The sequence below is a fragment of the Marmota marmota genome, unplaced genomic scaffold (assembly GCF_001458135.2).
Source record: "Marmota marmota marmota unplaced genomic scaffold, marMar, whole genome shotgun sequence".
NCBI classification, from domain to species: domain Eukaryota; kingdom Metazoa; phylum Chordata; class Mammalia; order Rodentia; family Sciuridae; genus Marmota; species Marmota marmota.
The window spans coordinates 953,873-981,672 of record NW_026000037.1 but is presented as its reverse complement, the minus strand read 5'-3'; the positions used below and the strand labels follow the sequence as shown (position 1 = coordinate 981,672).

At 52.7% G+C, this 27,800-nt stretch overlaps 1 protein-coding gene across 4 annotated transcripts; it reads left to right on the top strand.

The window, feature by feature from the left end:
* The first annotated feature begins 47 nt into the window (after window positions 1-47).
* Anxa5 (annexin A5) lies at window positions 48-27,800 on the top strand. Of its 4 annotated transcripts, XM_048811983.1 has the most exons (14): window positions 6,552-6,674; window positions 6,730-6,739; window positions 6,830-6,851; window positions 13,994-14,086; window positions 15,024-15,118; window positions 16,352-16,465; window positions 18,108-18,198; window positions 20,836-20,915; window positions 21,519-21,575; window positions 23,910-24,003; window positions 24,784-24,879; window positions 26,124-26,182; window positions 26,374-26,496; window positions 27,326-27,800. In XM_048811983.1, coding segments are annotated over exons 3-14 (966 nt in total). In that variant the 5' UTR covers window positions 6,552-6,674; window positions 6,730-6,739; window positions 6,830-6,850; the 3' UTR covers window positions 27,389-27,800. The 4 variants fall into 4 exon arrangements, 3 of the variants coding, with proteins under 3 accessions (XP_015334487.2, XP_048667941.1, XP_048667940.1); XR_007350782.1 differs by lacking the exons at window positions 24,784-24,879; window positions 27,326-27,800 and adding an exon at window positions 24,484-24,753 and having other exon boundaries at window positions 6,549-6,674; window positions 26,374-26,491; XM_048811984.1 differs by lacking the exon at window positions 24,784-24,879 and having other exon boundaries at window positions 6,551-6,674.

Below are 27,800 nucleotides of genomic sequence, written 5' to 3'. Positions count from 1 at the left end.
CAGGCTGCACCCCGTGTTTGCCTTCTCTGTTCTCCCCACACAGACTGGAGTGCAGTTCCCTTGTCCCCGGGGTTTCCTCTCAGCCTCACTCCCGGCCTTCCCTGCCCTCAGCTGCCTTTGTAAGGCTGCAGCCCACACCCGCCACACTGCCCAGGTCGGCCTCCCCCTACTCTCCTTTCTGGCCCCACACCCCTCTGGCCTTGGGGGGTTCCTGACACTGCATCACCCAGGGGACCCTTTGACTCCACTGGGCCACCTCTGTGGCTTCTCCATGTCCTGGGCCTCAGCTCGCTGGGCTTTTCTATAGCATGAAGGGTCCCCTCCCTGCAGTCTGCTCTGCTCAGAGTGAAGTCTCAGAAGCCAGGCCAGAGGAATGTGGATTTCCTCCCAAGTCCTGCTGGCCAGAGAGGCAGGCTCTGAAAAACATTTGGAAATACTGGCTTGGCTTTGCTGTATAGTACGAAAGCTCTATTTGGTGTTCTGAACCCCTTGCTTGGACCTTCTAAGAGAGTGGGTATCCTTCCAACAGGGATGCACGATTTGACTTTGGTATTACACATTATCTTATTATATTGGCTCTTTCAGATTAAGGTAAAATTGACAAAAAGTGAAATCAACATGAATATGTTAATTGATTAATTTTGAAAAAAATTTGTATGTTCATGTGATCATCACCCAGACTAAGTTTTAGAACTTTTTCCATCACCTCCAAAGATTTCTCTCCCTCACCCTCAACACCCAGGGGGTTACAATTGTGCGTAAGTGGATCACGTTAAACAGACTGAACACCACCCTGCTCCCCAGGACTGGCTCTGGAGCCTGCCAGGAGGTGGAGAAACCACCCCACAGAGAGCCCCCAGATGGACACCTCCCAGCATGCTTTGCTGCTGATGCTCCTCCTCATCAGTTGGCATGACTTCCAGATTGATGTGACAGTCCTCTTTATTTTTGCCAAGGCTTCAACTCTGTTGAATCATCAATGGAGTGCAGTGAAGAAAATAGAAAGGACTCTAACACAATTATGAAAGACTTTAAAATAGTGTATTAGTGGCTCAAATAGCTGCTAAAGCCTGAGGAGTCAGGGACCAGGGACCCTCTGCCCATAGCTGCACCTGAATCACCTTTGGGGATGGGGTTCAGGACTCCAGGGCACTGCTCTGTCCTCATCGTGTCCAGCTGCTCTCTTTTTCTGCAGCTTCAAAGACCGGGAGACTTCGTGCTCTCCAAGGACTTTGCAGGATTTGATGGGAATTGGAGGCTGTGCTCTGATCTCAGTCCTCTGCAAATGGTGCTCCTGGGCGGGTTCCAACAAGGGACTCTGGGAAACGACGTCGTTCTTGGCTGCTCCTCCAGGGTGGAACAGAAACCTCGGGGAGGTGGCAGGGATGCTGAGGCTGCAGGCTCCAGGAGCACATGAGTGCTGTGTGGTGTTCCTGTGGTGTGACCACTTCCCCAGGGGAGCCTCCCCACCCCAGGTGATGTCCCTGGACAGCGGGACAGCAGGCCCAAGGCTCCGTGGTTTGTTCCCACTAATGTTGATGGCATATAGCTTCTCCATCAGAGAGCTGGGCAGTGGGCTTTACACACTGCCCTGCAGATACTGTATGAGCTACTACGCTCCTTTAAAATGTTTTTGCCTAAATTCACTAGAGTGGGTTCTGCCATTTATGGTTAAGGATCCTGTTAGACACCCTTTCAAAGAGAAAATAATCCTTTGTTTTCATCTAAGCTTGGGTGGCCCTCTTCACTAGCAGCCTGGAGAGTGCGGTCCACAGTTTTACTACTTAGGGCTCAGGGGGAAAGGTAATGGAGGGACAGACAAGCCCTACTCCTCAGGCAGGAACCTCTGACCTGAGCAGAGGGTCCATAAGAATGGCGTGTGCAGAGGCGAGTTTGATGTGAAGGAAGAGAGGCCAGGGGAAGAAGCTTGTGAGGTCAAAGGTCAGGAGATAAACAGGCTCAGCCCAATTCCCAGGAGAGGCCCAGGGCAACTGGCAATGAAGTTCCTCCATCTGCTTCAGATTCTTGCAAAAACGTGACCTGGGATCAGCCAACAGTTCTGCCCATTGTCCTGTCTCTCTGTTCCCATTTTCCAAGGAAAGTGACTTTGGAACGACCAGTCCAGTCTGGGCTCTTGGTGTCTGCCCTCTCTGCCCTTCTCGGCCACAAAGCCAGCCTCTCTGCTCGCTCATCAGGGCTCGCACTCTATCTTATGGAATGAAATGTGACTGATTCTAGACTGAAAGCAAAGCCAATTGTGACCATTAAAGCAGTGCTCGCAGCAGCGTTGTCCTGTGACGGTTGCTGGGCAGAGACACAGTGAAGGGTTGAGAGATGCTGAGGACCCTGTGGAGACCCTGGACTTCACCTGGGTAGCAAGGTCAACCTGGTGCCACCTGATTGTTGCAGCCTCACACAGCAGCAGACACCCAGGGCAGGAGATGGAGGGGCAGGGGCCAGCTGAGGCTTTGAAGAGAGCTCCCTGTGGGGAACGCAGGGGGTCGCTGGCCAGGCAGAAGGCCCCAGGGAGGCCTGAAGCTCCAGCTGGTCCCCTCTTTCCCTGGGTGTCCACCTGTACCTTGTAATATCCTTTATACCGAAATGGTCCACCTAGGTTAACGCTTTCCTGGGTCCCTGGAACCACTAGAGCGAATTGCCAAGCCTGAGGAGGAGGTCTGGGGGGCCCCGACCAGCCGGCTGGCCAAGAGCTCAGGGGTGACTTGGGACTTCATGTGGGGTCTGAAGCCAAGGCAGCTGGGTAGGCAGTGATTCTGGGTAGTTAGTGCCAACGCAGATTTGTAGGACACCAGTTGGTGTCTAGAGACTGGGAGAATCACCTGCCTGGTGTGAGGGGGAGATCCACACACGTGTCCTGTGTCCACCTCAGGTTCCCTTTCCCTTTAGGGTTGGGATTCTCCAGAGGGAGAGCCAGTAGGACACACTCACACACACACACACACACACACTCACACACACTCACACACATACTCACACACACTCACATACACACACACACTCACACACACACACACTCACACTTATTTCTGAGACACATGCACAGCTGTTGTGTCAGCTCAGAGTCAGCTGAGGGCTCTAATGGACTCAGTGTGCCTCTTTTTGTTTCTTACTTTGTCTTTGTGTCGATGACAGGCAGGGCCTGGGACACAATGCAATTTTTGAACGAACGAACAAAAACTCCAGAAAAAAGACACCAATGTCGAGGGGACCATCAGAGTGTCCCCAGGAGCTGGGTGGGCTGGGCCGGGTGTGGGTGAGAAGCCCTTTGGCTGTGGGAGGTCACCAGAGCAGAGCACTGAGGGGTCCAGGGACTTCACTGTGGTCCCTGCATGAGATGGGAGGGAACTGAATCATCAGCCTGGAGATGAGGGTGGGGTTTGGTGGTGAGAGGTTTCGGAAGGAGAAAGAGGAATGAGAATTTGAAACTAGTCTTCCTGCTATTTTCAGATTTTGAACAAGTCAGCTCCTTCAATCCCAACCACCACCCCAAATAAGGAAAAATCCATCAGCAAGACCATCGAGCAAGACTATCCAGTTGGTGCGTCTTCTCACAGTTCAGAACCCCGTCTGGCAAAATTCTTCCTTGATAGCTTTCCTTTGAACTTGTACCTGTATCTCCTGATCGATCCGAGAATTTGTAGTTTGTGATAAGTAGCAACTGTTGCTGAAATACAGAAAACAAAAGCCCCATTTCAGGAAGCATTCCTTCCTGCTCCTGGCCTGGGTGCTGTGCTAGGTGCGGGAGGGGGGGGGTGTCAGCAGTGAGCTTGAGCCGCAGGAAGCTTGGTCTTTGGTATGTATGCATAGGGCTTTTATTGCTGCTTTTATGTTTAGCTTTGAGACTCTCAATCCAAGACCTTCTATTTGAAAAAGTGCCATGAGGTGCCCTTGTCATTTACCGGTTGATTTACACTGGACACGTGTTTGGAATAAAACCCCACAGGACAGCTATGCTAACAGTCTCTAGAGTGTCTGCTTTGGTTCCTTCGTGAGCACATGGATCTTATGAGGGCAGGTGGCACCACTGCATAGGACAAGACTCTGCACCTGTTCCTGGGCCTGTGGTCTGAATGTGCCCTGCCCAAGGAGATGTGTTGAGATCCCAGCTGTCTGGGTGACAGCATTAAGAGGCCTTTGGGAGGAACTGAAGGCTCCCTTCATGATCAGAGTTAGTGCCTGGAGAAGACACCCCCCTTTGGCACTTGAAGTCAGAGTGAAGAGAACATTAGTAAGGAAGCAGGCCTTCACCGGATCCCCAACCTGCAGGCTTGACCTTGAACTGCCCAGCGTCCAGACCTGTGAGAAGGAGGCTTCTGTTGTTCATAAGCCACCCTCTTGGTGGCATTTTGTTATAGCAGTCTGGAGAGGCAGTCCCTTGGTCTGTGCAAGGATGCTATGACCACTTCACCTCCACAGGGCAGAGATGGGGAGCTGCTACACGCAGCTGTAGAGGAACTGCTGGATGGAGAGGTGATGATGGACAGAGACGGTGAGGAACACAGCCTCGTCTCAGGTATGGCTGAGATAGCCAGGGAGGCAGCTGGGATTGCAGGTGATGCTCTTGGAGCTCTTGGCATCAGGAGGAGGGGGATGGGCCAGCATGTGGACAGGAGAGAGGGAGAGAGCAAAAGAGAGAGAGAGAGAGAGAGAGAGAGAGAGAGAGAGAGAGAGAACGCGTGCTAGAGGCATGTTGCTAGGGGTCTGAGGAAGAGCATGATGCAGGGGGGATGGCCCTAGGAGGGGTCAGTTGGCACCACAGTTGTGCCTGTTGACTCTGAGGGCGGGCTGGTGACAGGAGAGTTCCTGCTGCAGGGCAGTGCTGGGTCCAGCCAAGGTGAATTCTGCTTTTAATGTGAAGTTGGGTTGGGTCATCAGAACAGGAGCTGGAAAGGTATCAAGAGCTCTGAAAGGAGAAGAGCCCTGGGGGAGGGAAACCAATCTGTCTGCACTTTCTTAGGCATTTCCAAAAACCAGCTCATTTAATCCCAAGCAGTTGGGATAAGGAATTGATTTAATAGGAAATTATTAAATAAAATCAATTTAAAAGGTAGACTGGTTGAAAATCACAGTTTTTTTTTTTTCTAAAAAATGATTTCAGGTCCTCTAGAAATAGAAAGAATCTGTTCTGTTCCAACTCATACATTCCGCTCCTTGAGTCAGTAATCAAGGGAAGTCAGAATATTAGACCTGCCAGGTGGAGGACTGTGACCCACAGTGGCTGAGTGACAGTAGGAGAATGAACACTGGGAAAAGAAGACTCTAGGCCTGATTGAAGGGGTGGCCAAGAGCAGAAAGTGAGAAGCATGAGTTTTTAGAAAGTGTCACTGGACAGGTGCTGAGGCCACTCAGAGAGCTGGGGCTGGCGGACAGGAGGCCGGGGGAAGAGGGAAGGCAAGCTGACAGGGTCTGGTGCAGAGGAGTGGCAAGCTCCCTGACTTGGCAGATTTGCCTGCCTTTCCAGAGTGCCTTCTCTCTGCTGTGGCTTTGTCAGGGACGGAGTAAGCAGGTGGCTCACATGTGAACAAATGAGGACTTGCACAGTCACCTTGTTCTCCAACACTAGACCCTCTGCTGTGTTGCCTCTGCATGACACGGTGCGCTTACAATCCCAGAAATACGGTCGAAGGACTCGGTCTAGTGTTGCAAGCTTTTGTCCTCTGGCCTTGTCTCCTGGTCCCTGTGGGCGCCTCCAGGCACCCACCCCTGCAAGTCTGGTCTAGTGTTGCAAGCTTTTGTCCTCTGGCCTTGTCTCCTGGCCCCTGTGAGCGCCTCCAGGCACCCACCCCCTCAAGTCCGGGCAGGGGAGCGGCTTTCTCTTTGCTCCTAGTGCAATCGCCCTAGCGCAGCCCGGTGGCCTCTCCCTGCCCTCTGCCCTTGCCCTACACTTAGACCTTTCAGTCTAACCAAGCGGGGCTTGGCTGCGACTTCAGTCTCACAAAGTCACAGCTGGCAGGAAAGCAGCGACGGATTCCAGGCAGAGGTCTTGAAGGACCCACGTATGCTGATAAAGGGCTATAAGTTGAAGAGAGGGTCTTCTAAGAAACAACACTTAACACAAAACAAACCAAACAGTTTGGGAAATGGACTTCCAAGCTCGGGCTTTGGCTATCGTCAAGGTCGCACCGTCCTTCAGCAACTTCGCGAGGCGCCAGGCAACTTAGTGAGGCCTGTCTCAAAATAAATAAAAAGGGCTGGGGATGTGGCTCAGCGTTGAGGCGCCCCTGGGTTCAATCCCCAGCACAAAACCCAAAAAACCAAACCCACAAAACAACGCCGGACTGTGTCTCCGAAAGCACGCCCAGCCCTGGAGTCCAGCGGCGGAATGGAGCGGCCAGGGAAGGTGGCTTCAGGCCCGGTCCGGACAGCTCCCTGGGCCTGCCCGCTGAGCCAGGACCGCGCGCCCCGCGCCGCGTCCAAGTCCCCACGCGACTGCCCCGGCCCAGGCCCCGGGACCCGCGCGTCGCCGCGCCCCACGCAGGCGCGCTGAGCCCCGGGCGGAGGGCGTGGCGGAGGGCGTGGCGGGGCCGGCGGGACGTTTCCGCTGCTGGGCGCTGGCCGAGAGCCTGCCGCGCCTTCCCGCTGCGCACTCCACTGGGCCGCTGCCCCGCTGCCCGCGCTACCCCGCTCCCCGCAGGTCCGGCCAGGGTCCCGTCCGGTGAGTGGCGGGTGGCCGGAGGCTCCCCGGGGCAGCGGGCGGGCGGGCGGGCCACCCAGCGGCGCCCCGCTGACCGCGCTCTGTCTCNCGGGACCCCCACCCACAGCCCCGGACGCCGGGAACTTTGGGGAAAAGTCACGGAGTCAGGGAGAGCAGGCCTCCGCCTCCCGTGACGCCAGCCGGCTCCCCCGCTCCAGGGTCAGCGACGCGGCGTGGGGAAGGTGGGTGGTGGGGTGGGGAGCCTGACTTTTAACGGCAGAGCTTGGCTGGAGCTCTTTTCCAGCTGCTGCGCCCCAGAGTTTACTAAAGCGGACGTTCGTTTAGGAAACTTAGTTTACTAAAAGGAACCGATTTTTTAAACAGCTGTTTTTTTAAGTAATGATCTGGTGGAACGAGTTTTGCACTGGATTTGTTTTGGGACTTTTCAGAAGTTGATTTCCTGATGCGGGCTTCTTCTTCTTTTTTCAACTATTAATATTTATCAAAACTCTAGAAACGAGGAAATAGTGTGATTTATATAGTAATCTTTAAAGATTGATCATGTTATAAATCTTTTGTGAATAAGATATCAATTCTTAAAAACTCCACCCCGAAACTATTTCGCACATCTTGCCAATCTAACTGGCTTGCCAGAGCCATGGTAATTTTTTTTAAACAAGTGTTTTAAATGCCCAAACAATGCTCTCTCTCATTTGTAGTTCACTTTTTATCAGACTGACTTATCAAAATTGAATAAGGTTTCATGGGCCTTTCCAAGAGAAAATGGGAGGATTAGACCAATTAGTAACTTATTAAGTTTATTCAGTGCCCCCATTGTGGCTTCCTCTTTTGCACTTAACTGTTATTAGAACCAGTTCTCATATTACTTCCAAGTGGAAAGTTTGCTTTTGGTTCTTCCCCACAGAAAGGATACTTTTATGTGAAGTTAGCTCTTCCCTGAGGAGGATCCTTCCCTATCTTGACTGGGGGGGGGGGTGCATCAGAGAATAATTCCCTTTATCCCTGCTCACTAGGCTGGTCCTCAGATCTCTTGTAAATTTCCTAGTGATGTCTGAAGCTTTCAGTCAGTTCCTTTTCATGCATAGGCTGTAACCAAGATGGAACAAATGAACACATGTTCCAAACGTGGACAGTAATAATTTCAAAGAATGATAATAATCAATGTGCAAATATGCAAAGCCAGAGAGAAGGTGGCTTCCATTATAAAATTACACATGTGTGATTCCTATCACAGTACAATGCCAGGCCTGTTTATTAGACCAAACCAATTATTGGCCATAGAAGTTACAAGACATGTTAAAAAAAGAAGATGCAGTCTTGAATTTTGCTGTTACTTTGTTAAGAATTACCCTTAGAAACCATGGAAGTAAAAGATTTTTTAAATTGTTTAAAATTACTGTATTTCACTGCATAACACATTTGTATTTCGTCATCCTAATCTTACACCAAAGGCAGCTTAGTAACACGTGATTTTTAAGTAACATTGGCATAATTAAAAAGAAAGCTTCACATAGTGGTTGCATCCCACTTTTTAAAAATAACTTTTAAAACATATCTTTGTTTTTATTTATTTATTATCTTTATTTATTTTTATGTGGTGCTGAGGATCGAACCCAGCATCTCACATGTGGAGGCAAGCGCTCTACTACAACCCTAGGCCTACATCTCACTTTTTACAAAAACATTTGGCATAACACCTGTGACAGATGTGTGGTGAAACATGGTAAGATGGAGATCTGCTCCTCCTGGTTACCGTGGATGACGTACAGAAGGCCACATTGAATGATTGCCTTTTTACTGTCTAAAATCTGCTCTGTGCCCCAGTGTGATTGCAGGTCAGCTGGAGCCTCAGGATGAGGTTTCAGTCCATTTCTATGGAAATGCCTTTGGGTAACCTGTTGGGGTGGGAACCAGAGGCTTCTACTCCTGGGACTTCTAGAGTAATGCGATCTGAAACCTGAGTCCTAGAGGTGCATGTTTCCACAGTTGAAAATGTATTATTTAAATATTAATGTTTCTTATTTATTAAAGAGTTAAAATGTAGTTTTCTAACAGATTCTTCATGTTTATGAGTTATATCTTTTACTGCTAATAATTTTTTTCTTATGTGGGTCCACCCTGCCTAGAAAAGTATGCAAAAAAATCCAGAAATCAGGAGTATGTGCAGACCATAGGTAAGACTGTCTTGCTAAGAATTTAACCAGAAAGGATTGATTGACCTCTGATAGACATCTTGAAATCTATTAATGGAGCAGGTGCATTGCCAAGTCCTCCGTGTGCATTATTTAATGCCCATAATGCATCTTGGAAATGAGTATTACTGTTTCATTTCACAGAAGAAGGGATTGAGGTTGCTCAGCTGCTTTGGTGGTGTGGGACAAAGGAGGGAAGGCACAGGGAGGGCCAGCAAAAGCGAATACTGTGCTCAGTGAGGGTCAAGGAGTTTGGCCTGGAACCACAGGAGTGTGAGCCTTGGGAATGAGGCCTCTCGACAGGAGCCGGACCAGGTGTGTGAGCTGCTGTGTAGGTAGGGGAGCTGTGAGAGAGTTGTGCCTGGGGTGTGCCACAGTCAGGTTTGTGTTTAGCCAGGATCGCCCTGGTGCTAATGTGGTGGTTGCATTTCGGGGGGCTGCAGAGGTGGGTAGTGAGATGGGGGTTAAGAGAGGGAAGAAGAGGGAACACTATGTAGGAATCTGTTGTCAGGACTTGAACTAGGTGGTGGCTGGGACTTCAGATAGGAGGGTCCTTTGGGAGAAGTAGGTAAATTTGGTGCATGAGTAGGGTGGTGTTTGCTGAGAAAGGGTCAGGTGAGGGTCAGGGTGACTGGTTGACCTTGATCATATATACATACATATATTTATATATTTTTTTTTTGAGAAAAGAATGCATGTTTGAGGCAAATAAGAGACTTTTAGAAATAGATGTGTTGAATTTGAGTTCCTTATGAAACATTTAGGTGGCACTGTAGTAAACAGGGTTTTTGCGACCTCTGAATCCTCCTTCATCTCTGTAGAGCCGTTTGCTTTTGCATGATTTATATCTTCCTACAACTAGAAGGATTTGAAGCTAGCTCACTGTCGGTGTGTCCCAGGACCAGTGGTGGTCTGCACGTTTGTGCTTCCTGCTGGGATGCAGAGGAGATGGAGTTGGTGTGCTCGCTCTTCTCCCCACGCTGTTCTCTGGAGCGCTGGCGTGACTGCACTGTCAGCTATGGGGCTTTTTAAGTGCTGTTTGCAGGATGCCCAGCTGTGAGCTCCTGGGAGGCAGCAGCTTCCCTCACTCCAGCAGGCTCAGGGCCCCACCCTTGTTCCAGGGTGACGTTGAGGACACACAGTTTTCGTTCCCATTTCGCAGGTTTTGCCAAGGGAAGGCATTGTCACTGTCAGAGGGTTAAAGACACGCACAATGAAGATTTAAATCTTACTGATCTTCATTTGTTATCAACAAGCCCTTGTATACTAGTGTGTGAATAGCTTACCTTACAGTGATGCATTTTCCCCCGACCCTAAGCTTTGAAAGAGGTCAAAAGCAGCTGGTCAGAGTGGCCGAGGCAGGAGCAGGCTTGCGGGAGCATGAGGGGTGAGGAAGTGGGGAGGAGGTCAGCTGGGTGTGCTGGGGACTGGCCTGCCTGCCCGTGGCCTCAGCTTCTCAGAGAGCAGGGCAGGGATGGGTGGGGCTCTGCTCTGGGCCTGCTGGTCTGCCTCCCGCAGGCCTCTGGGAACGTGTTGCCCACCTGTGGGGCCCACCATCACAGGAGGCGTTGGGGCTCTGCGGTGTCTGCAGGTGGGACGCGAGCTGCTCTGGCCGGCAGGGGAGGCAGTCCTGTCTCCCACCACCTCAGCAGCCGCCTTGACCCCCGGAAGCCTGCGGCAGCTCCAGCGCTTGGTCCAGGATCTCTGGCTCCTCGTTGCAGCATGGGGGGTGCCGGTGGGTGGTTAGCAGCCACTGCCCAGGACTGGGAGACAGGCTTAAGGAGGGCCTCGAGCTCTTCTGTACTTTCAGGGGAGCTTTATTCAGAAAGTTCCAGACAGTGAGCACTTGAAATCCTTGTTTACGTGTGACTTCCCTGGGTCAGGAAAACAGTCCTTCCCTGCTCTTGGGTTGATTTTCTTCATTTTATTTTGGCATGCCTAGGCCTTGAGGATAAAAGGACGTTTTATTTTAGAGGGGGAGAAAGGATGGGTTTGAAGCTGAGATGAACCATGGATTGGGTTCTGGCCTCTGTAGTCCAGGAGCTTGTGGTCATCCTGGTGAGGCCGTGGTGGGATGAAGGGTGGAGAGTGAGCTGAGGCTGGAGCACGGACAGAGCTCCTTGGAGATGGAGCTGCCCCGCTACAGGGTGGGGCTCCAGCAGATTCCTTCAGAGCCACGTTTACAGACGGTCTTGGGCCCCAGTGGTGGGCTGCAGACAGGATGTCCACACAAGGTCTGCCCAGTGACTCAGTCTGTGACTCACGTCTGGCTCCTTCCCACTGTGCGTGGCCTCGCTGGCTGGGGCAGTGACTCTGTGGTGTGGAATGCACAAGTGTTTCACGATTTCTAGAAAGCTCTTAGAAAACGTGGCCGGTAGTTAGTTATTTCTTCATAGAAATGGCTGAGATTCTTGAGGACCTTCTTCTCTTTTCCTTTTTACCTCATTTCCTTCAGTCCCGAGGGTCAGATATATTTTATTTTTTCTTTGAGGCAAGTAACCTCTCCCTGTTCTAAACCCCCCTCTCTCAGATGGCAGTTTCTGTGTAATCTACAAACCACAAACCACGTCAAGTTTTCTTTTTTTAAGTGTGATTTTAAAAGCTTCTTTCCTTTCTTTTCTTTTCTTTTTTTTTTTTTTTTTTACAAACTGTTGTTGCGAAATGAGGCTCCACTGAGATACAGTGTCAGTTCACTCCCCAGTGTCCTGCAGCCAGGGCTCTGTGCCGCCCAGACTCCTGCGGAACCCAGTGGGCCCTTCCACCTTGCCTGTCCCTGGACACCCCTGTGGAGTTGGAGCCTGCCGCTTCCTTCCTCGGGGAACGCGGTTCCCTGGTGACTGCGCATCACCCTGGGCAGCTTCTCCTCCAGGCGGTGCAGCATTGTTGCTAGGGACCAGGAGCCACTGTCCCATGACTTGAGTCAAGTCCTGGCTCTGCCTCTTGCTCACTGGTGCTCAGCTGCATGGCCAGAATCTGCCCTTGGAGTTCCCCTGCCTCAGGCCCTGCGGGTCTCCTGTCCATTTCCTGGCCTCGGGCCCTGCAGGTCTCCTGTCCATTTCCCCACCTCGGGCCCTGCGTGTCTCCTGTCCATGTCCCCTACCTTGGGCCCTGTGGGTCTCCTGTCCATGTCCCCACCTCGGGCCCTGCGGGTCTCCTGTCCATTTCCCTGCTGCTGCATGTGGTTGGGTCTTTCTGCGTCTGTGTTCGGGTTAGCTGCCCTCCCGTCTCCATCTCGCCCAGGCCATTCCACTGTCCCTGCTGCGGGAGGAGGCCCAGCATCTGCAGGGCTGGCCAGTCCTCCTGCCGGTGGCTTGCTGTGGCCACAGAGGAGCTTGTGTGTTGGGGCTTTTATGCCCCCTCCTCACCAGGCCCTTCCCTTGGTGGCCCCTCTGCACCTGACTGCTTGCTGCGGTGTGTTGAAGTCACCCTCCTCTGAGCTGCAGGCCATCTCCTTCTCCCCTCCCGAGCTTCTGTGCATCCCGAAGCATAGTCGTGCCAGTCTCTGCTTTTCTGATTCTGGCTGCAAACCTACAGGCAACGTTCCAGACGTTTTTGGGGATTTTTTTCCAGTTTATTCTCATTGGTCCTTCTGGTCACTGTTTATGTGCTCACATTACCTGCTCCAGCCTCGGTGCAGACACACTCTGCTGCACTTCTCACGTCCACATCTGCCATTTTCTGCCTGGCTTGTGGCATCGGGACTTTCCTAGTGATCAGTGTAGTACTTAGCATGTGGAAAGTGTTAAAAACGGCTGTCGTTTTTAGTCTCAACGCCCTGCCTCCTGAGTGCCACATCCAGGAGTAGCTTCCTTTGAAAGCATGGGATGTTCAGTCCTTGACATAGGTGGTCAGAAGTCCGCCTAGATTGCCTTAGCAGGGTCCTCGCACAAAGGAAGGCAGAGGAGGCTGGGGACCGGCCTGACGGAGAAGGGGGTCTAGAGGAACTGTCCATGCCGTGGCCGAGGGTCGCCTTGGTCACTTCCTTGGACTCTTGAGTGCCACCTTTCCAGGAAATGTGTTTAGGGTCCCTGGATGGCCTTTGGGGCTGGGTGCTGTGAAAGTTCTTCCCCATGGAATGACACTCTCTGTTGTTATCTTTTTTAATTTTTAAAATTTTGTTCTAATGAGTTATACATGTCAGCAGAATGCATTTTGATTCACTGTACACAAATGGAGCACACCTCTTCGTTTCTCTGGTTGTGCATGTCCGTTGTCATCTTTTTTAAAAATTTTTTTTATATATTTATTTTTTAGTTTTAGGTGGACACAACATCTTTATTTTATTTTTATGTGGTGTTGAGGATCAGACTTTTGAGTTTAATTGGTATCACAGTGTTGTTGGCATAAGGGAACTTTTCTTCCTGTGGGTAATTGAATTTTGGTGCATTCATAATAAAAAACATTGTGAAGCAGACTAGGTGTTCTCCACCCTCCCTCCCTGTAGCTGTTTTTCCCTGTTATAGATGGTCCCGTAACAGAGTTTTAAGGAAATTACAAAACGTGTGTTGGTAAAAAGTAAATGCCGGGAAACTCCTTGATCATCACATCAGCTCTGTGGCTCAGTGTTAGTAAAGCCTCCGGATTTAAAGGACCTAATGATCTTGTGAACTTTTTTGGAAATATTATGATTATTAGAAACACGACAAATTAATGTGTATCTGGAGGTCTGAAAAAGAACGTCTTCTAACAAGTGCTTCTGGCACGTGGATCACCACATGTCTTTTCTTGCTGAGTTCTCTTAAAGTCCCTGTGAGGTGCTCAGGAGCAGGGCTCAGGGTGACAACATGGAGCAAGCCTTGCTTAGGACTGAGGCGGGGGCAGGCCTGTGTGCCCCTGGTGATTGGGGGGAAGCAGCCCTGGGAAAGTGCCCTTAAAGCCAGGAGGGTGGGTGGGTGTTGTGCATGGGTGGAGCCCAGGGAAGAAGGAGCCAGCCTCACATGAGGCTCCTGGGGCCAGGGTAGCTCAGGCAGCGAAGTGGTCCTGCCACGTGCCTCAGTGGCCCGTTTCCCGCTTCAGATGGGGCGGGTCTTCCCAGGTGGTGAACCTGTGGAGAGGCTGAGCTTGGTGGGCAGCAGCGGCTGCTCTTGCCCTGCTGGTCAGCAGGACGTGGATGACAGCACTGTGCTTCTGTCTCAGGCTCTCAGAGGCACCGTGACCGACTTCCCTGGATTCGATGACCGGGCTGATGCAGAAACTCTTCGGAAGGCCATGAAAGGCCTGGGTAAATCCCACCTCCTTTTTATTCTGGAAAATGAAAAGATTTGAAATGTGTAGAAGAAAAGCTGAATCAACAGAATCGTGCTATGGGTCCCCAACTCCAGGACCGAGCAGCCGAGAATCCACCCCCCTGCAGAGGGCAAGGCCTGGGCTGTGCGCCTGCCCCTTCAGACCCCACTTCTGTGCGGGGCCTTCCCCGGGGACCTTCCCTTGCTGCAGGCTCTCTTCTGGCCATTATCAGGAGCAGCAAGTGTAGGATATGGAACATTTTACATACCGTCAGTGTTTCTATCTCAGGGGCTGCCTGTGTGGCTGATCCCTGGAGCTGGGGCCCCTTCTCACGAGGGTCCAGTGCTTCCATGTCCTCCCAGCCCCTTTCAGACCGTCCCCTGTTAGGCTTGGTGTGTTCTCTCCAGCCCGGGGGGCGGGGGGTCTGCTGCTTTTGGAAGCCTCGTGTTTTCCCGTCGCCGCGCTTTTGCAGTGTCCTAGAGCCTGCCCTGCTCCTGGCCCTGCCCTCTGGGGTTCCCTTGCTGCTCCGGACACAGCCTCGGGGTGCAGCCATTCTGCCTCACAGCTGCTGGGTGTCCACTCTAGGTTGCGTGTGACTTGAAGCCAGCTCTCTCTGTCCGCTGTACACCCACACATTGTACCCTGTGAATGGCTGTTATTACAGTGACTATTTGTTGTCTAAAAATCTCCAGACAACTTTTTTAAAAGTCACGAGTATTTTTCTGTCTACTTCAAAATACACTGGGAGTGGGGAGTAATGAGTAGGATACGCAGCATTTTACATATCCTCAATATTTTGCTTAATAAATTATTCAGAAAAATGTACAAGACATTTTACACACTCACAGGCAGAGGGAGGAGAGGGAAGTGGCTGGGGAGCTGGTCCCAGGGAGGTTGAGGGAGCCCAGCCTGGCGTTAACCTTGAATCGCAGGCACCGACGAGGAGAGCATCCTGACTCTGCTGACATCTCGGAGCAACGCGCAGCGCCAGGAGATCGCAGAGGCCTTCAAAACTCTGTTTGGCAGGGTAAGGCCCCCTTCCTCCTAAGGTGGAGCCGGCGCAGTTCTGGGTTTGGAAGAGTCTGTGTGCAGCACCTTCCCTCGGTGTCTGTGGAGGCCGACCTGCAGGCCTCCGTTCCTTCATTCACAAGGACACAGAGCCAGCTTGCACTGCATCCTCCCGGGGACCTGAGCCAGTGCTGGGTTGCGCAGGAGCCAGGACACAGCAGTGTGGTGCCCGTCGACCCACTGCAGGTTCTGGAAGCAGAGGTTGGCTGAGCCTGCAGGGTCAAGGGCACAATGTGCCAGTCTGCAAGGCAGTGGTGTGACGGTCTCCTGTGAAGGCCATCTGTCACTGACTGCTGTGTTCCTCCTCCCACCTGCCTGCCTCCCGCAGCCCATCCTCCAGTGCTGGGGCTGTTAGTGCCATGGTGCGGCCTCTGCCTTCCCTCAGCGCATCCTGCTGGGCCACCCTACCGCCCTTGTCTGGTGTGGGCCTCTAGTGCAGTGTGGGCCGCTTTCCTGGTGATCTTAATAAGTGGACTTTTAACTAGTAGAGCCAAGCGCTCTTATTTGATTGACATTGTAAAGCAAAGGTTTTTAGATTTGGTGCAGAACGCACGATGCATACTTCAGTCTGTTATTCTGGAAATCCACATTTGTCGTTTCACTGTGAGACAAAAGAGAAAGTATCCTGCCCCTTCCCCCTTTTTCTGGTGCCAGGCAGGGACGCAGGCCGTGTCTGGGGTGGACAGGTGGTCTGCCCTGCGCTGCCTCCCCACCTTGAGAAGTGTTCTGGGCACCGTGTCCAGGTCCCTGCTGCTGATGCTGCCGGGGGACATGCCCCCGCACTCGCCCTGCAGCAGGTCTCTCAGTCCTCAGGAGCATCAGTTCGCTGTAGCCTGCTGTGTATCAGACTATCATCAGATACCGCGAGGAAAAGGGTGACAGGCTACATTCTGTCCTTTTAAAAAACACATTGATGATTTTTTTGGGGAATTTTTATAAAGATTTCTGTGTTTCTCAATACCATTTTTAAAATGAAATGCTTGAAATGAAGAAACTCATCTCCTAGAAGCAGATTGGTGCATAGGTGGCCTCCCTCCAGGGTTGAGGCCTGCTGTTCAGCGTGGGAGGCTGTGGGTTTGCTAGCTCACCACCTTCTACCTGAAGGCAGCAGCCTACGGCATTCACTAGGCAGAGGCCCCAGGTCACCTTTAAGAAGAATCGCCTTAAAGCTCTGCCTGTCTGCTGTGCGTAGGATCTCCTGGATGACCTGAAATCAGAACTGACTGGAAAATTTGAGAAACTGATCGTGGCTCTGATGAAGCCTTCCCGGCTGTATGACGCCTACGAGCTGAAGCACGCTCTGAAGGTGAGAGGCTGCGGAACCGGCCCGTCCCACGCCTGTCTGTCTCTGAGTGACTTCAGGGTGGGCTTCATGTAAGAGGCAGCTCTGGGAGGTGCTGAGAAGAGAAGTGGGGGCAGAATGACAAGGTGACCTTCGTCTGTTGGCATTCGTAAGCTCACCAGAACTGGCTTTTTCAAATTTAAATTTTTATATTTTACTTCTATGCCTGTCTTCTAATTTTGAGTTGTTTTAAAATGATGGTGGATGAAATATTTTAACTCTTTAAACAAAAAATTGCTTGATTAGGGAATAACAAAGTAGCTGGTGAACTGGCTGTGACTCAGGTGTGCAGAAACTGTGTGTGCATCCCTTGGCTGGGCTCTGGCCTGGGGCATGGCGTGGCCGCCTGGGGACTCTGTGGGCAGGAAGGAGTTCAGTTACAATTGATCTTGAGTGGGAGATTGAGCTTTAGCCGCAAGAAGGTAACTCGGCCCAGGACTTGTAACTTTTAGCATGGGAGGTGGAGATTTATTCAGTCGGTAGCTGGTTTATTCTGATTCTCTTCATTTCTGTAGGGTTTTTTTTGGTGTGAGCAGAGTCGTGGGTTATTGAGGAAGGGGCTTTCACACACCACCCCAGATGGTCAGCTGCAGCTGAAATTTTTCCAGAGGATGAGCTGAGGCTTTTTGGACTTGATTTTTGATAAAGAAACAAAAATAAAAAGAACATAATTCTGCCTTTTAAAAACTTAAGTTCAGTCAATCGTTGCATATATCTCTAATTTAGTGGCATAAATATGATTTTTAAAAGCAGAAAAAGGAAAATCAAGTAATACTATTTTTTAAAAATACAGAGAGCAACTTCCAATTTGTTTCCACGGATGCAGTTCCTAAACTGTGTTTAGGTCACTGTCACTCAGCTTCCTGTGGCCGTGACAGGCAGCTGAGAGGGTGGTTGGGCCCCTGGTTGTAGAGGCTCCAGTGCTTGATCTGTGTTGAGGCAGCATTTCCTGGTGGGAGCTCGTGGGCAGTGAAGCCGCTCACCCCGAGCAGAGAGGGGCGGGCAGAGAGGGGCTGGCACAGCCTGACCCCCAGGGCGTGCTCCAGGACCTACGGCTCTGCTTCCTGGAGGCTCCGGGTGCTTCTCTGGGAGCAGAGCCTTCAGCACAGGGCCTCTGGGGGACGTTCCTGCCCCGTGGCAGCAGTCCCCTGGGTGTGAGCTTGCTTTGGCTGCACGAGAAGCAGAACTCGGGGGCAGGAGCTTACTTTTGAGGTGCAGATGAAGTACCTGTTATCTTCCACATGCAATTATGTGTTCTGTGTCAGTTCCATTAAAATGTTTTACCTTCAACTAGAATTAGCCGATCAGATTATAAGTTGCAAATTTACATTATCTTTTATACCTTTATACCTTTTATACCAGTATACCTTGCTCTACACTAGGCATAAAGAATAAAAGATAAAATAAATAATAAGATTATCTTTGGAGAGAAAATTAACTTGAAATTTCATATCTCTGTAACTAGTGGAGCTTGTATAAAGAGAAGCCCGCGTCGTGTTGGGGGATATTTGTGCACAATCTGCGTAACATCTATTCTGGCAAAATAACTTCCTTTTTATTCTTACTGCTGACATGTTTTCTCTATTAAAAATAAATCTCCAAACAGGGAGCCGGGACAAAAGAGAAAGTCCTGACAGAAATCATTGCTTCAAGGACACCTGAAGAACTCAGAGCCATAAAGCAAGTGTATGAAGAAGGTGAGTGTTTGGATTGACGTCTTGCCCATCTCCACTGTCACCTCTCCATCCTGTCCCACAGATGCCACAGGCCGGCGGCTCACAGCTGTTGAGTGAGTGGAGGGGGACCTGCCACTCAGCTGCCTTTCTTCTTCAGTCAAAACCTTCACCTGTTTTAGTAGCTCATGAAAAGCTGCTTATGGCTTGCATAGGATTCTAATACAGGAATTCTACGGGTGTCTTTCTCTCCTGTTAACTTTGGGGTGTATGTGAATAGTTTTTCTTCCTTCAAATGCATTCAGTTCTATGTTAGTGTAGGTGGAGTTATCTCAAAGACCTTTCGGGAACCTGGGAAAAGATACCTAACCCCCTTTCCAGATCAGGGTTAGTAAAAATGTCTGAGTAAACGTATTTTGTTTAGCTAATGGCAATGCTGGGACACAATACTCTGCATTTGAATTTTTTTGGAGCATCCTTCACTTTTTGGGAGAAAGTCTGTGTTCCTGTCTGGAGCATCTGTAAGGGGAATCTAGCAAAGGGAAGTCAAGGTACAGTTGTGTTCCTTCAGGGCAGACCTCCTTCCTGACCAGGTGGTCAGCATGCACGGCACAGTTCCCAGGCTCTTGCCCTGAGCTAGGGAAGTGCAGCGCCCTCTGGGTCAGTTTGGGTCTTAGAGATGACTCTGTTCACCAGGTCAGTGGTGTGAAATGTGGGGCAGCAGAACAGTCTCCTTTCCAAAGTGCAGGGTCTCCTGCTTCTCCTAGAGTGAGAGGAGAAGGTGGTGAGGCCGAGGTGGTGAGCATCAGCCGGCCGCTCTACCTGATGTAGTACCCAGCTGTCCCTCTCGGGAGTGGATGGTGGTGACAGCATGCAGCCTGAGGCCTGGTGACGTGGTTTAGTGCCACTGTGATAGTTAAAGGATAGCCCCTTTCCAACTGAGATCACCTGAGAGGTTGTTGGCATTGGATGTTAGGGAGGCTTCATGGTACAAATGAGATGCTCAGAGTTTCAAGGCCGGACAGCTGCTGAGGAATGATTCAAGAAAGTAGGGTGTGTGTGCACAGGAACTTCCTTCAGCCTTCTACGGGGAAGGCCTGCCCCCTGTAGCGCACAGATGAACCTGCAGAAGGAGCCAGGCGCAGGAAGACAGCGTGGTGGAGCGCATGTGTGGAACACGCAGAGCTGGGTGGGACTGGCGGGGCTGGGAGGGGAGGGCCGCGCGAGGGTGATGGGCAGCGATGGCCAAGGGCACTGCATTTCATTAGGATGAGAAGTTCTGCAGATCCGAGGTGCGGGGGGGCGACTGTGCAATGGAGCCCTGTCAAGGACTTGACGTTGTCTAAGAGAGAAAGCTGTGTGGTGGCGATCGTCCCACCGTATACATACCAGAACGTCACACCTTAGATATTCAGACACTCTACAGTACAGTTTCTGTTTGTCCTGTCTCTCCGTAGAGCCGGGCACTGGGCTTGGAGTAGGTAACAGGCATTTTTGGAGCAGGGCCACTGTCCTCAGAGGTGTGGACACTGGAAAGAGGAGTGCAGTTGAGAGAGCATGCCATCGTGGAGGGGCCTGTGTCCCCAGCGAGTTGGGCCAGGTTGGGGGTTTGTGTGGCGGGTTGTGGATCCCGGCTTGGTTCAGAGCCATGTGTGGTTCTGAGTGGACTGCACAGCAGCCAGTGCCACAGCCGATGAGGAAGGGGGTTTGACTCCAGCTGCATGTCCCAAGGTGAGCTGGGGTTTGGGACTTAACAGCCACACAGTTATGGGAAATCCAGGATGTCACTCAGAGCACGAGATCTCAGATAGGGCTGATGGTTGGTTACTTGTGGGTGTTGCAGTAGAGGAAGGAGTCAGAGGTTCCCGCCAAGATTCTACTTGGATCACTGGTTGAAGTAAACATGATTTTTTGGGTCTTTTAAAATAGAAGTTTTAGTCTTTTAAAGTTGCCTGCTTTCAAGTAATGATTACATATTTTCACACCTTAGAGTGACGCCTCTTTCCTTCTTCTTTTGCTGTCTCAGTGCGTTGTAGTTCTGGCAGGTATTTGTGGACTTGGGAACGCCCGCGAGTGTCCGTGGCAGAGCTGCCTTCATTTGAGTCCTCGCTGCTTCCTCCCCTTTCCTTTTGGGAGCAGCTGTTTGAGAGTGAAAGGTGCTTGTGGACTCCGCAGACCTGCTTCTCCCTTTCCCTGACCTTGGAGGCAGGAGGGGGCATACCTCAGAATGCCATCGCTGTCTCTCACTTAACTTTGTTAGCTGCAGAGAAAAACATATTTTATTGGGGGGAGGGTAGAATATGGCCATGCCCAGAGAAGGGCCACTCAGAGGGTGAAAGACATGGGAAACCCGTCACGTGGGACATTGGGAAGAAGCAGGAGAAGTTGAATCTTATGGTCAAAGTGTTTAAGAGGCTCTCCAGAGCCCTTCTGGATGGCTGAGTCGGGGCCCAGGCTGCGTCACGGCTTGGGGAGACTGTGGTCATGCCTCCCAGCCACTCAGCATTTGTCTTCAGTCTCCAGCACTGAGAGACGGGACAGAGAGAATTTGTTAATCAATACAGTATTTCTTATTTTGTATCTCTTTCCTCTGATGAATGGGGCAGGATCTCTTTCTATTTGAAAGCAGCTGTGAGTAAGTGTGGAATGGTTCTGTTGCAGAGTACGGCTCAAGCCTGGAAGACGACGTGGTGGGGGACACCTCGGGGTACTACCAGAGGATGTTGGTGGTTCTCCTTCAGGTACTGGGTGGAGACCAACTCTAGCTTGACGTGAAAAGTCTGAAGTTGGCAGGCATGGTGACACACCTGTAATCCCCACAACGTGGGAGCCCGAGGCAGGAGAATCGCAAGTTCAAGGCTAGCCTCTGCGACTTAGCGAGACCCTGTCTCAAAGATAAAAAGCAAAAGAACTGTGGATGTAGCTTGGTGGGAGCGCGCCCTTGGATTCAGTGCCTAGTGCTTTGGGGGTAGGGGAGAGAGTCTGAAGGTGGAGTGGCCTGATTATCCAGGGAAGCCACTTGAAATTCTTCTGATGCTCTCTGTGCTGGTTGGTCCTGCTGGTGGGTGTGTGCAGCCTGTGCTTGTTTACCTTTCAGAACGCACAGCCTCAACTCTGAGCGGCTGCCTCAGCCTTTGGCTGCAGAGAGCAGTCTGTGTCCTCCGCTTTCACAGCAGGGTCAGGAGGGTCAGGTTGGATTTGGACAGTTCTGTGTGATAGATTGTAGGATTGAGGTGACCTTGAAAAGCCATTTATTCCTAAGAGAAAGAGCTCTACGTGCATAACCACCAGGTGGGACATTTTTCCTTTGGAGTGATTCAGTCATGGGACGTACTGTCTTATAGGCCAACAGAGACCCTGATGCTGGAATCGACGAAGCTCAAGTTGAACAAGACGCTCAGGTGAGTGAGGCCGGCTGTGTGGCGACTTTGCCCCCATCTGTGCATGGAAGGAATATGTGGTAAGGGAGCGTCACCAGGTGTGTTGTGAGGTCTCTAGAGACAATCCAGTTCAGGTGTCCATGACAGATCACAAGACTCACCTCGGCAGAGTTCTCTCATTCTGGTCTGGCTAATAAAATATTTTATCCAAACATGAAGTGAAATAGTACAGTGAGTTCCACCTAGACATATCATTCCTTTTTTGTTGTTATGAAACATTCAAAAAACAAAGAATTTTGCAAAAAAAACAACGGCAACCACCCAGTGTTATTGACCCCACTGGTAACGGGGCAGTAGGTCTCTTAGGAAGGGGTAAGAAGGAAGGATCGCGTCTGAAGGTGTGTGTTGTCCTGTCCCATGTGTTGTCCTGTCCCACTAGGTGGCGGGTTACCTAGCATCTGCAGTGCTCCTGCCTGTCCTTTGGAAGAATTCTAAACAATGTTGTCCCTCCGTTTTGTTTTTCTGTGGTGCTGGGGCCGCACACTTGCTAGGCAAGCACTCTTCTGAGCTGCACCCCAAGACCCCTTGTTTATTGAGACGGGGCCCCGCCCAGTTGCCCAGCTGGCCTGGAACTTGCAGCCCTCTGGCCTCGGGCTCCTGTGGCTGGGCCGCAGATGTCACTGCCGCGCCTGGCCGGTACTTCTCTTCTGTCAGCCAAGTGTTAGTGGCTCCCAAATGTAACATTTGCAGACTCTCAGACCCTGTGTGGTCTCCGTGTGGTTTACGAGGTTTCCAGGTGCAGGAGCTGTGTGTCAGGAAGTCTGCACCTGGAGCCGAGGCCCGGGGGTGGGGAACGAGGGGCTGCTTGGGTTCCCGAGTCGCCTGGCGTCCCCCTGCCCCTCCTGTGGCAGTCTTGGTCCTCAGGGAAGCGGGCAGCGCCGTGGGCCCTCTCCAGGGCTTGCGCAGTGGCCCGCTGGCCTGTGGCCTGACGTGCTGATGGAGTGAGGAGAACACCCTGTCTCTTGGGCAGCTGTGTTGGGGGTGTGAGTGCTGCCCTCTCTGCCTGGCTGCGGGGAGGAGCCGAGGGTGGTTTGCTGCGTGTTGACCCTCACCCACCCGCCTTGCCAGATGCAGGCCTGCTTCCTGTTACTGCGTAAGCTCTGAGGACCCTCCTGGGTCCGCTGTCCCCAGGTAGAGCCCGTTCCTAATGTGGACATTCACGCCCCTGCCCCGGCTCTCCCGGGGCTCTCCCTGCGCCTCGCCCTGCTTCTCCTGGTGAGCCCTCAGCACGGGCACTTTGCAGGTAGCCCCAAGTCACCTCCAGGGGTCAGGTGGCCCGCACAGGAAGGCCCACAGCACCGCAGGCCTTCTGCCACTGCACTGCCCCTCACGCTGAAGCGCCCCCCTGCCCTTCAGGGGCCGCAGAGCTGCCCAGCTGACAGCACTCAGTGGGCACTCAGCAGGGAAGTGAGCCGTGCGTGAGCCGTCCACGTAGCCAGGGGCCGTTCCTGCAGTGGGTGAGGACGGGCCCTGGCCCCACTCAAGAGCAGGGCAGCCCAGCTGGCCTTGTCGCTCTGCACAGCAGTCCAGTGTTCCCAGCCGGACCCCTCCTCGTCTCCTCCGCCATCTGCAGGGCTGAGCCACCGTCCAGCTGAGCTCCGAGTCGCACTCCCCTCGGGGGGCTTTGTTCAGGGCTGAGGCGCCTTCTTGCTTTCCCAGCGTTAATTCCTTGGGGGGGGGGGCGGGCTGAGTCTCCTGTTCCCGCTCCAGGAGTGGGCGCTCTGGAAGGTTTCCAGTGGTGGCCTGAGAAGCAGGCCCAGGTCTTCTCAGATGGCTGCAGGAGACCCGCTGAGCCAGCCGTGGGTGGGCCTCCCGAGAACGGCTACGGCGTGGGGCTCCCAGGGGAGCAGGGGTCTCCCTCGGCCAGCCTGGTAACTCAGTGGCAAAGAGAAAGCCCGGTGGCTGCCTGTTGAACAGCGTAGCCCAAGTCAGACAGGAGCAGATCCTGGATCCTCCAGATCCTGGAACTCCTGCTTAGGATTTCCCAAACGTAAGTGGATGGACCGCAGTGAGATGATCAGAAATTTCCTCCCCCCAAAATTGGAAGTCACAGAAGGCATTCTGGGCAGACCTAGTCTTGCCTGGTGCTGTGCTTTGTCACCTCGACCTGACCTGTGAATCCTGGCGAGCCCCAGTGGCGCTCCAAACCCCGGAGGCCGAGTTGAGAGTTGGAGACGGCAGGAATGGACAGGGCCAGACGTGCGGCAAGCACGTGTGGTCTGCAGGAAGCTGCACGGTGGCTCAGGGCCTGGGGGTCGCAGAGGGCCTTCCTGACGGAGGCGGGAATGCTTGCAGGCGCTGTTTCAGGCCGGAGAGCTCAAGTGGGGCACCGACGAGGAGAAGTTCATTACCATCTTCGGAACACGGAGTGTGTCGCACTTGAGAAGGGGTGAGTGAAAGAGGCTGGGTGGTGGACACGCTGCCCTGTGGCCTTGCCCTGGCCTCTGAGGCACCCTGTGCCACCTGGGCAGGTCTGCTGACTCCCTTTACCGCTGCTGTGACTTACAGAACCAGGAGCTTAAGCCCCCGTCTCCGGAGGGTGGTGAGGGTCGGGCTCTGGGGCGTCCCTCAGTCACAGACCATGAGTGGCGGCTCACTCGGGTGTTTCCTCCAGGATGGTGGATCTGAGACCCCCCTTCTGGGTTGTCACCGGGACTTATGCTCTCAGCTGAGAATGTGTTCAGGAGCAGGTGACGGAGCCCACATGGTGGCTTCAGTTCTGCAGGTGGATTCTGAGGCGGGCTTGGCAGGACCTGGGATCGTCCTGGTTTCCTACCCCGCTGTCCTCGGTGTCTTGGTTTCCTTCTCATGCCATCTGCCTCGTCGTCACGAGACAGTTGCTGTAGCTCTGAACTAACCATTTTCACAGCGAGAAGAAAAGAAAGGGGTAAACCAGTCATTTCCGTCACTTTTCGTAAGGAAGAGGAGGACATCTCAGAGTCCCCACAGCAGACTCCCCTTGAGGTCCCTCTGGTCCGGACTGGCAGGGGGCTGGGAGGTCAGTGGGCAGAGAGCGCCGTGAACTGTCGCTGCTGGCTTGGCACCTGAGCCCGAGCACAGGCTCCCTCAGAGACAAGGTGCTGGGTAGGAGAAGAGCCGCGCAGCGAGAACTCTGATTGCTGGAAGGATCCATGGTTGTGTGAGTCGAAACTCCTTTCGTTTTTCCTAGTGTTTGACAAGTACATGACCATATCGGGGTTCCAGATTGAGGAGACCATCGACCGGGAGACTTCTGGACACCTGGAGCAGCTGCTGCTTGCCGTTGGTAGGTGACCTCACAGTGTGTAGTGTCCATGGCGAGAGCAGCTAACGGGTTCTGCTCGCTTGAGGCTGAATCTGAAGGTGTGGGGCATGGTTCATGGAAAGAGGAGCCTGGCACGGCACCGGGAGGGCAGAGTCCCGTCTCCCACTCATGTGACGCTGGCCTGCTCGCCGGTGCTCCGGGATCCAGAGGAAATTGTTAGGAGTTGTTTGAAGCCACATGGGGACCTCACTGTTCCCTGGGAACCTGGAGGGCTGGGGACGCCATCTCAGAGGTTGGTACCTGTGGCATTTTAGAGTTCTCTCAGTACAGTGCTCACAGCCCCGAGGCAGACCGAGACATCACCATCTGTTAGAAGAGAGACCCAGAATGTAATAGAGGATGTGGTTTTCATATTAAAAAAAATTAGAGTTTTATTTCAACCACATGTTCAGTACAGTCTGGAAAATTGAGGTGCAGACTTTGTGCAGTTGACTGTGGTATCGCGTCCCTCCAGGCCAGGGGGGGCCCAGCTTGGGAGTGGTTCCCAGGGTCCTGGTTCCACACAGGTTTGCAGAGAGCCTCTGTCTGCTGTTGGTGCCAAGCCTCAGGGTTGAGGTCAGGCCGTCCTGTTCTCGAGAAGAGGTGGCCTGCGTGAGGACTGAGTTTCCTCTGAATGTCCAGTTCGTGAGAACTTGGACGGCTCCTTCACTATTAGAGCTCACGTACAGTTTTCACTTATGGCTACTAGTGGCTATCTTTCAGAGGCATTGGGAAAGGGAGAGTTCACAAAACTCACAGTTGAAGGACGGTCACTGTTGACCATTTCTAGAGTTTCCAGGTCTCCAGAGCCACAGTGGGCTCTGGGCCGAGCGACTCCCTAGTCAGCCGTGGCGTGTTCCTAGAACCGGGTAACTCGCATGCTGCCGGTGTGCTAGGCAGATACAGGAAGAGAGGCCAAGGCTCTAAAGAGGGGAGAAGTAGCCCTGCGCTGTTCGCCCGAGTGTCTTGGGAAGGACACGTCTGAGCAGTTTGTGTAGTCTTGGTGATGAAGGTTCTGGCATGGCAGCGACCCGGGCTGCTCTGTCTAGCAGTGCTCAGGGGGGCATGGAAAGCCGGCCCGTTCCTGTGCCGTTCCCGTGTCTCTGAAGGCCTGTGGGGAGGGACGAGGGCCCGGCTGTGCTGCGTCCGTGCTGCTCTGGGAGCACAGTGTGTGCCCGGGTGCTTGCAGTCCGGGAGCACCTGACGTCACTTGGCTTGTTTTCCAGTGAAGTCGATTCGAAGCATACCTGCCTACCTTGCAGAGACCCTCTACTACGCCATGAAGGTGAGTGGACGCTGCATCTTCTGACCGGTGCCACCCTCTTTCTTATCGTCCTCCAGCTCTGATTATGTCTCAGACGACAGGTGTTAGGAGTTTTCCCCTAAAACACGGAGCCCAGTTCTACCAAATTGTTGACTTTGTCCACGTGCCCAGCTCGGGCTCAGAGCTGCTTTCGCCCTTTTTATTTTTCAAAGGGAGCCGGGACAGATGACCACACCCTCATCAGAGTCGTGGTGTCCAGGAGTGAGATCGATCTGTTCAACATTCGGAAGGAGTTCCGGAAGAATTTTGCCACCTCACTGTATTCCATGATCAAGGTACTAGAACTGCTCTTTGGATCCGGTTTCAGGTCCCGGACAGACCAGCACGTCGTGTGCCAGACAGGCAGGACAGGGGCTACGTGCAGCTCAGAATCCCGTGGCAGGCCAGAGCCGGGAGCTCTGCAGTGTTCCCCAGGTGGGGTGGTCCCAGGGGCCACCTGGGAGTGGGGTGCCCTCACAGACTGCTGTAACCTCAGAGCGTGATTAGGTGGTGGTGACAGGTGACTGAGCAAGTTCAGCCCGGAGAGAACCAGCCCAAGTGCACCTGGGGTGAGCCAGCAGCCCGGTTTACACGTCCTTCTGTTGAAAGAAAGGTGCTGGGTGTCCTCTAGTGAGATTCCTCCCTTTTCGGCTCCCTGGCCGCTTCCCTCTTGGGGACAGCAGAATTTCAGAAAGCTTTGGCTAACGTGTGTCGGCAGGCTGTGCCAGGAGCCCGGGAGCTTGCCCAGGCTCTGCAGCTCGACCCGTTGGTACTGTTGGTACTCACATCCCGGCTGCCTTGGTGTTGGGCCCTCCAGCCAGCGTGAGGGCTGCAGACCAGGCTCCTCTGGGAAGCTTGGCGTCAATGTAGTTGGGCAAGGTTCCCTGTTCCCTGTGTTGCTAGAGAGAAGAACATGTTCTTGTCTTTGGAAACTGTGCCTTTAAGGTGTAAGGTCAGAAAGTCCAACAGGGTTAGGGGGTAGGAAACTCCGTCAACATTCCCCATGTGCGAGTCACACGTCACCCTGAGCAGTCATAGGAATAAAGCTGCTGCCAGATGCTCCCTGGCACCCTTTCCTGGGCTTCCTCTGAGTCGGGGTGGTTAACGAGGTCGTTGGGGTTTCAGGGCGACACTTCTGGGGACTATAAGAAGGCCCTGCTGCTGCTCTGTGGAGGGGAAGACGACTGACTGCCCCTGGGGAGACGCCGCCCACCCGCCTCTGCCTGCTTGAGCCTGGCCAGCCGACCCCGTGCCCAGTGCCCGCCCTGACCCTGCGGTTGGAGTCCCTGGCCAGATGCACAGAAGGCATGTGGGGCTTCCGGCTGGTCCTCCCTCGTCTCTCTGCAGTGCCTGCGAGTCTCCGGGGTCCTTCCTTGAGTGTCTGAGTCGCTGGGATCTTCCTCTAAGAGGCCACATTGCTTTGAGCCATTTTATAGCTTCCTTTATACTCAGTTGATAACCAGATTACCTTCATCAGAACCTTGGCCTTGACCTTGTGAACCCTAGAAGCATTGCTAATCCAGTACATGTACTAAGTCACACCTGCAGAGCCTGGTGGTTGTATTCCAAAGATAACGGCAAATAAAGATGTCCTTCCTGA